Source organism: Sparus aurata, chromosome 20, assembly GCF_900880675.1.
Source record: "Sparus aurata chromosome 20, fSpaAur1.1, whole genome shotgun sequence".
Taxonomy (NCBI): Eukaryota; Metazoa; Chordata; class Actinopteri; order Spariformes; family Sparidae; genus Sparus; species Sparus aurata.
The window spans coordinates 13,702,258-13,718,977 of NC_044206.1; the positions used below are offsets into that span (position 1 = coordinate 13,702,258).

The 16,720-nt window shown below is 41.3% G+C and overlaps 2 protein-coding genes across 2 annotated transcripts; one reads left to right on the forward strand and one right to left on the reverse strand.

Annotated features, from left to right (window-relative positions):
* Nucleotides 1–2,955: 2,955 nt before the first annotated feature.
* Nucleotides 2,956–7,261, forward strand: LOC115570746 (serine protease 27). The gene is made up of 6 exons (XM_030399451.1): nucleotides 2,956–3,252; nucleotides 3,435–3,550; nucleotides 3,702–3,781; nucleotides 4,739–5,010; nucleotides 6,259–6,419; nucleotides 6,584–7,261. The coding sequence occupies exons 1-6, from the start codon at nucleotides 3,207–3,209 to the stop codon at nucleotides 6,836–6,838; spliced, it is 930 nt and encodes a 309-aa protein (XP_030255311.1). The 5' UTR covers nucleotides 2,956–3,206; the 3' UTR covers nucleotides 6,839–7,261.
* A 367-nt stretch (nucleotides 7,262–7,628) lies between these two features.
* mapk7 (mitogen-activated protein kinase 7) lies at nucleotides 7,629–15,583 on the reverse strand. The gene is made up of 7 exons (XM_030401107.1): nucleotides 15,474–15,583; nucleotides 13,412–13,692; nucleotides 13,100–13,265; nucleotides 10,997–12,525; nucleotides 9,789–10,906; nucleotides 9,475–9,605; nucleotides 7,629–7,968 (listed from the first exon to the last, which is right to left on the reverse strand). The coding sequence occupies exons 2-7, from the start codon at nucleotides 13,686–13,688 to the stop codon at nucleotides 7,821–7,823; spliced, it is 3,369 nt and encodes a 1,122-aa protein (XP_030256967.1). The 5' UTR covers nucleotides 13,689–13,692; nucleotides 15,474–15,583; the 3' UTR covers nucleotides 7,629–7,820.
* Nucleotides 15,584–16,720: the final 1,137 nt, after the last annotated feature.

The following is a 16,720-nucleotide window of genomic DNA, read 5'->3' on the forward strand; positions in this document are numbered from 1 at the left end:
ATGTAACCAGACACGAGTGAAATCATGTAACTAAATATGCAACACTTCTATTATTATTATCTTTTTTTAATGCAGTAAAACATAGTAGTCGAACATAGTGGGATACATCAGGAAGAAAACTTGTTTTTTTATAAAAAAAACGAAAAACAAAGGCCGGACTAAAGCTACTGGTATATTCTGAGGGAAACACCTTCAATGTCGTTGAAAGACATTAGGAGATATTGGTGTCAGGTACAGCCTGGATTCCAGAGAAAGAGGGAGGGGGGATACCAAAGAAAAATGCCAGTGTCAACAAAGTTGAGGTATAGCTATTGGAAGAGTAAGGATTGGGTGAGACCCTGAGGCAACGGAAGGAGTTGGATATTTCCACTCCCAGTTTTTGGGGTATAAAAAATGACTCCTAATACTCAATGTTAGATCATTCCTCATAAACTTTGTCTGTGTATATGGTCTTGGGTTTTGGTGCCAGCAATAAAACTCCACTGCACTCAGCTTTGAAGACTCCTGGGGATTTTGGGGCGTTTTTTGTGACTCTGAAAAACTTTTTGAATAAACAAAGAACGAGACGTCGATACACAACAGAAGCATGAAGTTGCAGAAAATGGAAAAACTCAGACCAAGTACAAGTACCTTGGTACGTCATGTAGACGTGTGTGCATTGTCAATATTCAGCAGTTAATTATTTTAAAAATCTCAGAAATTCAATTAAATTCTTTTATGTTTTTAGCCTCTGGAATGCAAATAATAATTATGTGTATGTAAAGAGGATAAAGTCAAGGATCGACAGGTTTAGAGATAATCCACATATGCTTTCATGATCTTGTTATGTTGCTTTTTCAATAGTATAATGATTCATGTGTCAAGTGCAGGTCCAGGTGTAAAGAAGAAGAATATATATAGTAGGTGGTAATACATTTTTAATGATAAACTCTGCCCTCCTATAGGTGTCATTTACAGTTTCTCTACAGTAGAGTACGGAACAGATGGGTTATAGATAGGGCTGCACAATATATCTTCTCAGCGTCGCCATACCCTTGAAACAAATGTGTCTATAGAAATGCAAATCAATTTATCCTTCTACTTGTGTGTGTAAGTTTGAGAGACAGAATTACAGAGGCAGAGACAAGTGATGACGACACAGTTTTCTTTATTATAATGAAAGTGCAGCATGTTGTTATGGTAAAAGAAGACTGCTCAGTAGTGCCTATTAAGAAAGCTAGCCTTTAAATTAATTTGATTAGTCTTTAGTAAAAATTTTCATGCTTTAAAAAACCAACTAACAGGAGGTAGATGGGTGCAGTTCCTTTGATGGCCTTGAAGGCCAGTACCATCATCTTTGGATGTGAGCTGCAACAGGAAGCCAGTGGAGGTCACTTAGTAGTGGGGTCAAATGGGAGAATTTGAGTAGATTGAAAACGAGGCGCACGGCAGCTTCATGGATACCCTGCAACAGAGTAGTCACAGAGGCTGAGAGTCCAGCCAAGAGCGAGTTCTAGTAGATCAGGCGGGAAAAGACTAGCACTTGGATCAGGAGTTGCATTGTGTCCTTTGTGAGGAAAGACCAGATCCTGCGGATGTTGTAGAGGGCAAAACAGCAGAATCGGCCACAGCAGTGATGTTAGGGGTGCAGGATAGTCTGTCATCGAGGATTACGCCCAGGTCCCTCGCAGTTGATGAGGGCGATATCGGACGTCCTCAACAGTCAACAACAACAGTCAACACTAGGTCCATGCGAGCGCAGTCCTTTCCCAGGCGGAAAAGGAGTTCAGTTTTATGAAGGTTGAGCTTGAGGTGGTGCGCAGTTGTCAAAGCAGAGATGCCTGTTGCAACGTGGGTGTCGGAGGAGGATGAGGGAAAAGAGAGGAACAGTCCATATGACCTGAAAGGTGCAATTTATCAGGTATGATGTGAACCAGATTAGAGCAGGGTCAGCAATGCCAAGTTCAACCAGAGTGGAGAGGAGGATCTGGTGGTTGACTGTGTCAAACGTAGAAGAGGTCGAGGAGAATGAGGACGGTAGAGCAAGACAAGGCTCTGGCAGCACGGAGAGACTCAGTCACTGTGAGCAGGGCCTTCTCAGTGGAGTGGGCAGTCCTGAAGCCTGACTAATTAGGTTCAAGGAGGTGGTTTATAAATGATAGGACAGTTGGGTTCTTGCGTTCCACGGTTTTGGAGAGGAATGAAAGAAGAGATACATGTCTGTAGTTTCAGATGTCAGCTGAGTCTAGGGGGGGTTTCTTCAGGAGGGCTTGAACGGTGCTGAAAGAAGGTGGAGGGAGGAGTTGATCAGGGTGGTGAGAAATGGCAAGATGTCGTGTGAGATGTCTTGGAGAAGGGAGGAAGGAATCGGATCAAGGGAACAGGTGGTGTCATGGTTAGACATAACTAGTGTGTAAACATTGTCAGCAGAGAGAGGGCTGAAGCAGGTCCGTCCCAGCTCCTTCACCTCAAACATATACCTGTTAAACTAGTTGTCAGACATGCAGCTACATGGAGTTCTCCTTGTTCCTACAAAGTGAAGAGAATAAACATTCATTGCAATCTCAAAACAGTGTAGGAAAGATGGAAAGAATAGAGTTTAACATCTTGAAATTATACTAATTATAATATCCAAAAACTAAAATAAAAGTAATTCTTGAAGTGATAATTGGCTGTTCAATTGAAATGGCCACATAAAACCTAAAGATAAATAAAACATATCAATTATATATGTATATGTGTGTGTTTGTGTGTGTGTGTGTGTGTATATATATATATATATATACACAAACATATATACATATAAATAAACTTACTTTGTATGAGACCAAATCGGAAGGAGGATACGATTTGTCCCGCTTACATTCCTTTAATTCCATTGGCTCAGGTGGATGAGGAGGGCGGGACAAGAAGATGTGATTGGCTGTAGGTAGAGCGGACAGGTAGCCAGCTGTTTGTGATCGAAGCCTCCGCTCTGAATTTACCTGCAACCTTATTTGGTCAAGCTGGAGGGATTTTGTCGACGGTGAAACGCTTGACGACGTGATTTTATCGAAAGAGATGTAACTTTTTAATGATTTTAACTGTACTGCCGGAGTCACACCTGAAGAAGAGGGCAGGTACATATAACGGTGCCGAAGATTATTTTTTTAAGGTTTCGGATATATCATCATTGAATCTGCTCCAGCAGTAGTTCAAGCATTACTAGTGTCGCGAAACAAAGCAAAATGTCGGCCAAACTTCAGTTTCCTGCCATTTTTTGGTGCGTGTCAGGTGAGTATCACCCGCCATCCCCCTCCCTGCTCTCGCCATGACTGTCTCTCTTTGTCCACCTGTAGAACATGTTGTATGTGCTGTTAGCTGATCCACAAAAGCTGCGTTTTTGTGTCGTACTGTGAAAATTTGAGCTGCCTCGGTCCGACTGAATCTGAAGTGCCATTTATGATCACATTCAGGTATTTTAGCCTCCTACGCCCAACAATTCTGTGGCCGACCACCGTTACAGGAGAACAGGATTGTGGGTGGGGTGGACGCCACAGATGGATTTTGGCCCTGGCAGGTGGATATACAGGTAGGCCCCTCTGGAACAGCCACGATCCCCTGTGCCTGTAGCAGGTTACATGTGCGGTTTAGTGTTGTTTACCAGACTGACCCGCTAAGAGAGGGGTTTGCCTGTGATGCTGAGGTGACTCACTCTTTTTTTTTCTCCCCTCGGCTTCCAGACAAACACTGATGGTCATATCTGTGGAGGCTCCATCATCACAGAGAACTGGGTCCTGTCAGCCGCTCATTGTTTCGTCAAGTAAGAAAATCTCCTCACAGAAAAATCATCAGGTGGATTTTTCATTTGAACGCCAGTCCACAGGTGCTCAGCTTCTCGTATGAGCCGTCAGAGTATTTTTTTTGCAAACCCTGTAGTGAAATCGATTGCTTTCAAGGAGAATATGATTAATAATCTAACAATCTCTTGCAAAGTGCAAAGTTCTTGAACACCAAAATGTCTTTAAGAACTAAGATTCCACCGATTATCCGCCTGGTTGATTATCAGGTTTCAGTGTTTCCTCTAACCGTTTTTGGTGTTAGCCGATTACACAATTAAGTATTTGCTACACAAGTCGTTGTAGCACTAATATTATTTAAAACAACAGCATGGACTTAAATGTTAGACAAAAATCTATCATCACTTATGACCCACTACTTCTATCACTCCATTGTGCCGGTGTCTCTGCGGAGATCCTGCCCTCCACCTGTATTTTCTCATATTGTGGCTTCAATCCATGACACCAAAATTCATAAATCAAGCCAGAATTCTTGGTGTAATTTTGGACTCTGACCTTAAATTCAGCAATCGCATAAGGACATTTGAAATTTACTTATGACCACCTTTAAAAGACAGCAAGTATGAAATTATTTCTGTCCAAACTAGATAAAGAAAAAACACGTTAATGCGGTCATTTTTAACAGGATTAGATCTTAATGGTCTCTTTAAAACCAAGCAGAGTGAAGCAGCTTTTAGTTTCAGTTTAAATCAGGGCTCACAGTGTTTCTGTACTCCTGCCTTCAAATAATTAGATGTCTAAATGCTTCTAAATTGACAACTTTCCTCTACTTGCCTTTCAAAATATTGCCTCAACAATGTTGTAAACATCAAGCTTATTATAAGGTGCACCGTAGGCCATTCAAATACCCTCTTTCAGTATAAATGTAAGGTTTCACATTTCCTGACTAGCAGGTTTTTATTCCCTCCATCTTCTTTCAGTCCGTCCGACGTGAGCTCTTACATCATCTACGTTGGCCGGTACCAGCTCAATGGCTTCAACTCTCACCAGTCAACGCATCGCGTGAGCCGGATAGTGATTCCATCCGGTTACACTGAACCTCACAATGGGAAGGATTTGGCTTTGGTGCAGCTGTCCAGTCCGGTAACCTGGTCCGATTACGTCCGTCCTGTCTGCCTGCCCGCCTCTGGCACGCTGTTCCAAGGTGGCATGCAGTGCTATGTCACCGGCTGGGGGAACATCCGGGATGACGGTAAGACTTCTTCACATCATGTTAACGTGTGTGCAACATTATTATTCAACAGTTAATTATTTTACAAGTCTCCAATTCAATTTTATTCTTTCATTTTTAGCCTCTGGCATGCAAATAATCATTTTGTTTATGTAAAGGGGGGGGGGGGATAAAATCAAGGATTGAAAGGATTAGAGTAATTCACATCTGCTTTCACGATGTTGTCATGTTGCTTTTTCAACAGTATAATGATATCACGTGTCAAGTGCAGGTCCAGGTGTAAAGAAATATATAGCAAGTAGTGATACATTTTTGATGATTAACTTTGTCCTCCTATAGGTATCATTTACAGTTCCTTCCTACAGTAGAGCATGGAACTTGATGGGTTATTGATGAGGCTGCACAGTATATCACCTCAGCGTCGACATACCCTGCTACACCCTTCTGTTGCTAGTTACAAAAGGAGAACTCCCACAGTTTTAATTTTTCATGACAAGTCTTATTGGAAACATGGGATTTTTGTGCTTCATGCACAGCAAAACACTAATCGCAATCATTCATGATCAATTTATAAAACAAGGAAGGGCTCACTTTGGTTGTTTGGTAAAATACATGACTCTACGAAATCATGCCCGTCATTTTAGAATCATGAGTTATATCAAACAGAGCTATTCAAGTTATCTGGTGTGCCAGTATTATGCAGCCCAAGTTCTAAACGCCAGTAATGACTAATGTTTAGAAATCATTATGGCTGATTGAGTTTAGATGAAATTTGTTTACACACATTCAGTGTATTCATATCATGATGTCGTTGTCAGATTAATCCAGTTTAGTTTTTCTTTTACACACGAGAACAGTTTTTTCTAAAGTAATTCGTGACAGCACCCACATTTTAGGATGTCACGATATATCGATAGTGATGATAGCAATAAACTGTCGATGTTATGCTAATACTTTACACATTATAATACTATGTAAATGGTGGTTGTAATGCACCTCGAAGCACTATATACTATCCTTGCTTACTGCTGGTTGCAACCACCATTAAAACAAATAAAATAAAATAAATAAAACTAAAAGGAGATACAATAACCATTTAAAAAAATATACAAAGAACATAAGACAAGAAACTCTGAGAAATGGTAATAAATAGCATGAAACATAGTTAAAACAACCAAGTGGTTTTACCTTGTTGATTATATACATACACATTAAGCCTGTTGTTTAATTTGTCTTCTTATTCTTCATCTGTCCTCTTTTTCCCCTCAGTCCCTCTGCCAGGTGTCGGGACTCTGCAGGAAGTGCAGGTGCCAATCATCTCCCAGAGTTCATGTCAGGAGATGTACCGCACGGACCCAATCGAGCAGGTGGATATCCTGTATGACATGATCTGCGCTGGATACCAGGAGGGCGGCAAGGACTCCTGCCAGGTACTGTTCGATCAGCTGTTGTGTGTTTACATTTACAAACACACTGCTTGCATGCACTGAAAATGGCTCTGAATGCTAACATGCTAAGACTTTTCTTTTGAGTACTTTGATACCTCCCAGTGGTGGAAGCTTAACAGGTCTGTGTGTGTTTGTCATCTGTGCAGGGTGATTCAGGAGGGCCCCTCGTCTGCCAGATGGCAAACGGGACCTGGGTGCAGGCTGGGGTGGTGAGTTTCGGGCTGGGCTGTGCTCACAGAAACAAGCCAGGTGTGTACGCCAGACTGACAAGCTACTCGAGCTTCATCGGCAACACGGTTCCTGAGATCCGACTGTATGGAGGAGCTAATGTGAACTGGAGTGGGAGGACTGCCATGTTGGTCAGCTGTCTGTCCTCCTTACTGCTTCTGCTTCAGAGATAAGATGTTTACAAACTGGATTTCTGAAAGGTGAAAGGCCAACCAGGACAAATGAAGGAGATGACGTCTGAATTACGTCCAAAGTTTTTCTGAATAGTAAAAGTAAAAAAAAAACGTACCTGACATGCACATTAAGCCATACTGAACATGAAGCGTAACATACTCTTGATTTTTAGAATTATGACTGTTACTATGATCTTTGATTCAAATTAGTTTGGATAGGTTTCGTATTTTAAATCAGAATTATGAGCTTAATAAATTGTGTTCTGTATTTGAAATGAATTGTTAATTTCATTCTTTTTCAAAATCAGGTCAGTGCTCAGTTTAACTTCTGATAGCCCTGTTTTTGAATGTATCATATTTTAGACTTGCAACAATTTATTGATTAGTTGTCACCTATTAAATGTATCAGCTATTGTAATAATTGATGGATTTGACTCATTTTTAAGGATGAAAATGTCTTTGAATTTTCTGATTCCAGCTTCTTAAATGTGATTATTGTCAGAGGAATAAAGAAGCCAGACGGTAAACTTAATATCTTTGACTTGAGAACAAGACTTGGCTTTGGGAAACAGTTCTAAATATTTTTTCTACATTTTATATGAGCATCAGAAGTTGCAGTCCTATCATGTCGCACATGGACAAAGACTTCAGTTTTGTTCATGCAACACATGTTTTTTAAACAAATGTGTTCACAGAAATGCAAATTAGTTAATCCTTTTACTTGTTATTTTAAGTATTTGACTTATTTTAAAGTAAGTTTGAGGGACAAAATTACAGAGGCAGAGACAAGTGATGATGACACAGTTTTCTTTATTATAAAGAAAGTGCAGCATGTCGTTACGGTAAAAAAAAAAGACTGCTCAGTAGTGCCTATTAAAAAAGCTAGCTTTTAAATTAATCTGATGAGTCTTTAGTCAAAATTTCCATGCTTTTAAAAAAACTAACATTTACACAATCGTCTTTGAAATTCCAGGAGGGAAAGTTAGGCGTCAGGGGGAATGGTATCAGAGAGGATCATGGGAGAGCCGAGCTGCAACTCCTGCTGCAGCGATTCCAGATCAGCTGGAGTCATGCGGTGAACCTCGCTCCAATCAGATAAGAGGGAGGCCGAGAGGGGGGCTGAGTCATAACTGATGAAGGAGGAGAACAATATACAGAGCATTAGAGTGGCCCTTTTCTTTGATCATACAAAATCCTAAAACAGAACTGAGAACCAACACTGAAAGCCAAAACTGTCCTGATATCAACATGCACATCTGCAGCCACTGGGATTTGTCCTCCTTGTTATGTCAGCTGGATATTTGACCTTCACTGTGCAGATTGATGTATGTGCAGAGAAGTTCCTCTGAGTTCCCTGATATCTGTCTCTGGTAGACAAACACTTAAGTATTGACTTTTCAGTGAAGTTGAAAAAAAATGTGTGCATTGTACTTAAACTTTTAAAACCATTCAGACATTTCAAGCCACACTGTATATTCACAGCAGAAATATCTTCCTGTCCTAAAACATGTCTAGAGGGATCTTTCAGAAAATCCATTTGGTTAAAGCTCATTAATAACATTTCTCATTTATAATCTGGTGCTTTGACCCTTTTAGAAGTCATCTGAAGTGTAGCTTATTAGTGGCAATCACTCACTAAAAGTAAACAAAGACTGGGAGAGTCAGTTACATTGTAGTAAAAAAAAAAAAAAAAAAAGAGTGAAATCTGGTCTCGCTTGGTGGATAAATTCACCAAACCGGATTTTGAAATCCCAACCTGGGTTTCAGTCAGACCCTTGTTTCCACGTACATGGGTTAATGCTAACTTGCACGATAACTATCAGACTACTATCACCCTTTAACACATAACGACATTTAACAATGACGAGTTAATCATTTGGCCACCTACAACATTTCTGCAACAAAAAAAAAGAAAATTAATCGACAACTGCTTTGACATTTCAGTCATGGTTGAAATCATTTTTTTCTAGCAAAAATGCAGAGTCCAGATTCTCAAAAGACTGTTCCATGCTTCTGTATGTCATTTATGATAATAAACTGAAATTAAGCCCTTTATTAATTTTTTTTGGGTCAAACACAACTACACAAGTGAAAACAATTATAAGTTGCAACTGCTAAACTAAACACTTTTTAGTATAGCGCCAGGCATAAAGACTTGCAGCAGCCTTGATGTAGATGTGCAATAATAACACAAAGCAGGATTTTAGTATAAAAAGGGATTAATTCAACTCTGACTGCAGCAGCCTCATATTGGCTTCAGAAGGAATTTGTCCCACAGCAATTGCTGCAACCATTTATGTTATTGATATCCACATGGGCATGGCATGTGAACACTCGGAAAACATTTGAACCTATCCTTTGACTTAACTTGTGCTGCGCCCCTCATGATGAACCCGATATATAACATTACATATGTAACGACAGTATTGTGTGGAGCACACAGCTGTATGAGGTCAACTAAAAACTCTATGAGCAACAATTGCCTAAACTACGTCTACCAGAAATACACAACGGCAGATAATAGTCTAATTAAAACAGTAAAACGTGGGCAGAAATGTGTTTGTGTCCAGTATCAGGCATTGTTTTTTTCATCAAAGCAGTATCTGGTAACGAGCTCACTCCATCTAAAACCTTACCTGTCCCTGTCACAGTGCTGCAGGTCTGTGAGCGACTGATTGAGAAGATCATCCAGGTCAAAGCCCACACCGTACCCAGCCCCACTGCCTTTAGGAGTGACCGAGAACACAGGGGGTAAAACGTCCTCCACCTGACGGGGGGAAAAGCGGGAAACATTGGGTCAACTGAACTTTGTGTCCTTAAAATCAGGAAGCAGAAGATTGTGACATTTAAGCCTGGTGTGTATGTTTTTGTATAGCTTTTATAATGACAGCTGTATCAATGCTCTGTCCACATGCAAAAAGCAAAAGAGTATTTTACAATGAAGACACACCTGGGACTTTGAGAGCTGCAGTGTTACTGTATGGATGTCAGGGGCGATGGAGGGCCCCTGTTGTCCAGTATCTGTGAATCCTAAGCTTGGATGAGGCTGTGAGGGGACCCCTAAAGCCCCACAGAGAGGGTTTGTGGTCTGTGGCCCAGATTTCTCTCCTACTGAGGGGCACAGCTTCTCCATTCGACCGGCGCTTGAAGACGACGGGTTTGGGTGTGAGTTAAGGTTATTCTGGCCTCCGATATCCACGTTGCCATTTGTCTCTCTGGTGGTTAGTGTTGGAGCTTTAGTCAAAAAGGTCTCCAGAGGAATCAGCTGCGACTGAGGCTGAGGCTCAGGCTGGGTTTGAGGTTGGAGCTGGGGCTGAAGAAAGCTTGTCGTGGGAGGCTGCGGCTTCCTGTTTGGTTGTGGTTGCTGTGCTGGCCTCGTCTCTAGCTGCTGCCCGCTCCAGTTTCCCAAACAGTTAAAACCGCTTTGTCCATTGCTCTCGTTGTGAGGTTTGAGGGTGTTATTCTTAACGAAGCCACCAGCGACAGTCATTATTTCTATCCCTCCGCTTACAGCAACAACAATATCTGCTGGAGGCTTCCTCTGGTTCATGGAGAAAAGTAATGAAGGCTGCTGGGTGCTGGGAGGCTGAAAAATGCCCTGCTGGTTGGGTTTAACTTGAGAGATGAACTGTTCATGAGACTGAATCTTCCTTGGTTCTTTGTCTGTGTTGTTGTTCAGTGCTCCGTGTGCACTATCACCGATGGTTACACATGGGTGAGAGTTCACATTACAGTCCTTGTTCTTTGCTCCATCATTATTATTAAGAATTTGAGATTTCTCACTGCCTCTGTCCATCATCTTTGTCCAACGTTGCAAAAGGCTTTTGTCGTTGTCACTAAGAAGAACCCCACCCAGTGAGTCCCCCTGCTTTCCCTCCCTTCTCTCCTTTTCCTTCATTTTCCTCTCCCTCTCTCTTGCCCGTTCCTGCCTCTTCCTTCGTTTCTCCTCTCGTTCTCGTTGACGCTCCTGTGCTGTGACAGGCCGACGCGATTCTGCCACAGAAGACAGTGAGGACGATACACCTCCTCCTGCACAAGCGTCAATGCCCAGAGCAGAGGCACCTCCATCTGCAGTGAAGACATCACATTCAAACAAAATTGGTTTAAAGAATGACATGTGTCAGTGATACAAGTAGATATGGAAAACAGTGAACTCACCACCCCTGGCTTTGTTTCTGAGAGCTGACTTCAATAAAGCTGCCTTGAGTGCAGCTTTGGTGTCCTCTGAAATGGCTCCTTCTTTTCTGGTTCCCTCTCCCGCACCTGGAGGAGGCCTCGCATTCTTGGACAGTGACTGTGAAAGGGACTGAGACAGTGACTGGGCCTGTGCCACAGAGAGAGAAAGGGAAGGCACAGTGGTGGGGAGGGGTGTCAGGGTCTGTGCTGGCGTTGCAGGAATGGAGGTGGGAGCCTGGGTCATGGACTGGCTCTGGGTGGACTGAGTCAGAGGAGCCTGAGTGCTAGTTAGCTGCTCTGGTACCTCACTGTCTCTCATTGTTTCTGGTGGAGTGTCCTGACTGGACACTGGTGTGGTTAAATCTATGGTCTCTGGCTGACCGCTGTCTGAGCTGGCACTGGGCATGTCCACATCAACTGGGTCACTTTCACTTTTCGAGAGCAGAGGCAGATTATGGGTCACATGAGGCGGGATGACTTCTAAAAGAGACGCAGGCTTGTTAAAGGTTTGCAACTGATTTGTAAATGTGTGGTTCACTTCTGCTGGTGTGTGGTCTTGTTGCTGTTGAGGTTTCACTTGTGCTACTTGTGGGTGTTGTGCCATTGGAACCAGTGTTGGTTTGCTAAGGTTAACAGTTGCAGGCTGAGCATTACACTGGTTACTGGTTTGTGCCCCAGCTCTGACGTTCGCCCTTGGCAGAGGCCTGAACTGCAGCCTTTGACGACAGGTCTGTTTGTTTTGATGAAAGTCCTGGATCTCCATCAGAATCGCCTCTTTAATTTGTTCCTTATTCATAGGAAGCTTGTCAAATTCAAAGTCAAAAGCTGGCACGCATATTGGCTCATCGTCTTGGTCGTGGTACTTGTCCAGGTAAGGATGCTCCAGCGCTTGTGTTACAGTGATTCTGTCACGAGGGTCAAAGCGCAACATGGCCGCCAGCAAGTCCAAAGCGTCTGCTTCGGCTTGTGGGTACAGTTTGGCTAAAGGCACAGACGACCGTGATGGAAGACTCTGAACATAAGAGCGCACTCTGTCTGCCCTAATAGCACCTATCAAACCCTCTGGAGGAGTGCCTAACACGGACAGAATGAGCTGGAGCTGGTGGACGTAGTGCTTACCAGGAAAAAGCTGCTTACGGCCCAACATTTCTGCAAAAATGCAGCCAACGGACCACAAGTCAATGGCCAAACTATAGTGATTCAGAGACAGCAGCAGTTCAGGAGCACGGTACCATCGAGTCGCCACATATTCAGTCATGAAGGAGTGAGACTCCTCAGGGTGTGAACTTAGACCCCGCGCCATGCCAAAGTCTCCGATTTTTAGCTCACAGTTCTCGTTCACCAACAGGTTGGAGGGTTTGAGGTCACGGTGGATGACGTTGGCAGAGTGCACATACTTAAGGCCACGAAGGAGCTGGTACAGGAAGTAGCGGGTGTGCTCTGAGGTGAGCGTCTGGGCAGAATGTATGATCTGGTGCAAGTCACTCTCCATGAGGTCCAGTACCACGTACCTGCACACAAGGGAAATTCAGAAAAGACAGATGAGCTCACAAGAGTTGGACAAGCTGTCAGGAACTGAAATTATCTTGATTTACTAATAGAAGTGAACTGTGGCCATGTGAAAAAAGTCAATTTCTAATTTGTTGCAGTGGATTATCTTCAAAGAATTTAAACAGCAGATTATACTGCATGAGTTCTAAAATCACGCAATGCATCTCTCATCTATACAAAAATCCTCTGAACAAACGCCATTCCTTTGTCAGGGGATAAAATGATCTCTGCTGGAATGGCCACATTTTCAGTTTAAAAAATACATACTATTTTCGTGTCAACAATTCCTGTGAGATGAAAAACACAATTAGACAAATAGATAAATGTGAAAACTGTTATTCAGTGACAGCAAGTGAAATGCCTCTCAGTACATAAGTTGATGGAAAGTTTAATTGTATGTAAACAGGTTGAGTAAAATTACATATCTAATTTTTGTGAGTTTTGTGAGTTCTGCAGACATCTCTCTCCTGAGCAGGAACCTTGTGGCCCATGTGTGGTTTGCCACCAAACTTACAATGGAAAAAGAATACATACACAGACTTGAAGGCAGAGTGAGGAAGGTTCGGCTGCAGGATGTCTTTGATGGCGATAATGTTGTCATGTTTGAAATGCTTGAGGATCTTCAGCTCTCGCAATGTGCGTTTGGCATTTGTCAGCACCTCAAAGGCATTGGAGATCTTCTTTATTGCCACCTGCTGGCCTGGACAAACACAGCAGGACAAACAGGATGTGCAACTGAGTTTGAATAACAATGTTAAACCAGTATTGAATTTTCACATTTAACATTAAGAATCTTGGTATACACAAAATGAGTTACGAGTTATCTCTTCATCAAATCAGCCCTACCATTATCCCGCCTCCTGGCAGATGAAACAACACCATAAGCCCCTGTGCCGATGGTTTCTATAACATCATACTCCTCTCCGACATCGAACTTCACATCCAGAGAGTGTGCTTTCAGTATAGCCAAGTTTTTTGCTGTTGTGCTGGTGTCTGTGGTGCCTTCTGCTGCCTGAATGCCACGCTGGTTCTGGTTTTCTCTGCTTTTGTCAGTGGCCATTCTTTCAGGCGACATGGCAACAGGTTGATCATTTTTCCCTTCCCCACCCTCCTTAGTTGACATTTTTCTGAAAAGAATCAAAAATAGTAACGTGAGAGGAATTCATTGGTATGATTTCTTAGCTTCTTAACCAGAATGCTGTGGATTAGATTACTGTGCTGCTTTTTCCCCAAGTTTTATACCCTATAACAATTGACACTGTATTTGTCCAATATCATTTTCAGTGCTTATAATTAGTGCTTCTGTGATCCTTTTTTGTTGTTTAATAACAGTTGGGTCTGGGTGATATGGTAGATATTTTTCAATATTCATTTCAATGACAGATATATACAAAAATCAAAAAAGATTAATCAATCCCGGGACTTCTATGCCAATTGCAAATTACTCACAAATTGTTAATTTGTATGAGAAATATACAGTAGGAGATATCATAAGATCATATCAACATAATGAGTCTTCTGAAAGTTGCTTTACATAAATGATAAATTGGGGCCCTAATCTAAATATAGTAAAAGTAGAGCTTAAACAATTTGCCAATTGTTATGTTGAGCAACAGACTGCAACTAATTTATTGATCAAATAGTAATCTTTCCAATAAAAAATGCTTTTCCACCTTGTGTCAGTGATTTAATGAGAGCCTTTGATTTTCTTTATCAAATATGACAGTAAATATTCCGCATACCTTAATAACTTAAGTTAAATTAGTTTCTTTTGGCTCTGTTTTGTTATTGTCTGACACTGAATAGACAGGGCAATTAATCAGTTCATAAGATATAATAGGCAGATCAATCAACAATTATAAATGTTTGTTAGTAGCCGCACTGAATAAAAGTGTCATGTTCTTTAACAAAACACTTAAAAGCCTCACCTACTTTTGACAACAACCAGATTAGTGCAGTGTGGGAAACGTGTGCTGTGCTAATTAAAAAAAAGAAAAACCCATACTGGTTCACTGCTGACTGCTAGTTAGAGCTGCAACAATTAATTGATTAGATTGTCGATCAAAAGAAAATATGAATTTTTCAAGCAAAACTGTAAAACATTTGTTAGTTTTAGCTTCTTAAATGTAAGGATTTGCTTCTCCTTTACCATGTATGATATTTAATGAAGAGTTGGGATTTTGGACTGTTGGTTGGACAACAGAAAGATTTAAAGACGTAATTTTGTCATCTGGGAAATTGAGCACTGAGCACTGTTTCAGCCCTACTGCTGGTCAACAACATTTAGTGTGTGTCCTTGCACTTATCAGTCCTTGCTTGGACAGCTACAGTCACACAATGTGGTAGTAAGAACTGAGGCCCCCGGGAGCCACTGCAGGTGAATGAGTGATGATTTAGGTACAACACGGACTAAACAGATTCACAGGGTTAAGATAATGGTTTAGCAACAGTTTAGTCACGACATAAACTACAAAGAGGTATTTTATGTTTAACTACTGTGAACATTACAACAAACTGACAGGACAGAAACGAGGCGTGACCAAGTCGCTGCCCAGCAACTTCACACACACACGAAAGGCCTGTCAGTCAAATGACCAAAACCTGTAGCTCTCAGCCAAAGAAACGACTAAGTTCATCTTCAGTCTGCTGACAAATAAATAATAAACAACCCCACCAGAAGGTGTGTTTAGCTGCCCGCTAGTTTTTATACCACAGGGATTTTAAAGAGTAATTTAACACACGTAAAGACGCAGCCTTACCCACTTTTGGCGCAGGGGCGTAGGCTAGTTACCTGAAGCTTTCTAGGATTGCTAGGAAGTATTATCCGTCAAACCTTGTTTTTATCATTTTATACAAACAACCTGTTGAACACAGAGACGTGTTTCCAAGTAACGGAACAGGACTTCACCTTGTGAGTTACCCAAGACATCCGTAATTATGTCTTTAATCCCGTAGTAGCACGGCTATCTCTTGTTTTTGTCTGCCGCTTCCTCGTGCAGTTCCGCGTTGGGTTTTCAGTGCAAGGTGACGGACCAATGAGAAGAGGCGACGTACAGTGGAACGTCCAATAGGAGCATAGATCGTGGTTGGAGGCGGGACATGAGTGTAGACAGTAGGGTCTCTGTTTGTTGAGTGGGTTAGGTGACGTTGTTTTCCAGGATTCAATTATTTTAGGTGGAGCCACATTGACAAAAAAAATAAATAAATACAAATACCTGCACTTAAACCTCTTTGTATGTATGACGGACAAAACTAACGACTAGAAGAGTGGTATCGGGTTTAATTATGTAAGAAATGTAATTATCTCATCTATTATTTTCATTATATATTTGCTAAATAGCCACTATTTAGGGACTTTATTAAGTAATATGCACCATGTAAACACAGTATAAACTAAGATCAAGACTTCAAATTAGATTTTGGCACAGATAAGACAAGCTGTAATTACTGGGTAATAAAGTGAAATACAAACACTGAACCTGGAGCTTTTGGGACTAATGTCTTCTTTTCCTGGTGGTTATACAACCTAGCCCAGAAAAAAGAACTAAGTAAAAAAAAAAAAAAAAAAAAATACAAATGAAAATAGATCAAATTATCTTTGCCAACCACAACATCAATTCTTGTTTCAAGTACTTTTACTTTTGATACTTTATGTAGGCTACATTTAGCTAATAATGGTGCAACATATAAGCACATTTACTCACCATAAATAAAATTTTGAGAAAGGCCTGCTTGTATTTCTTCCCCTCCATTTCTGAGGCATATATTGCATTTTGTACTCCATTAAATTTCTTTGACAGGTTTAGTTACCAGTTACTGTGTAGCTTCAGATTATTTATACCAAACATAAATCATTTTTTATACTGGATTAAACTATCCTGCAGTGGCCTATATTAAGTAATTGAGATTGGCTTCACCTTTACCAGCAGCAACATTAAAATGATGAACAACAGAGGTGGCTGCATGATACAACATAGATCTCCTGCGTTTTTGAGCTCTCACTGTTTGAGCGACCAGTTTTCTTTTGGAGCTCAGTACCAAGTTATATAACAGAATGCTGCAGCTCCACTGATTTGAAATTTGAGATGAGATGTTTGTGGAAAAATCAAGTTAAAGATCTAAACTTCTCCTCCCTCTGGTGATACGTGAGGCCAA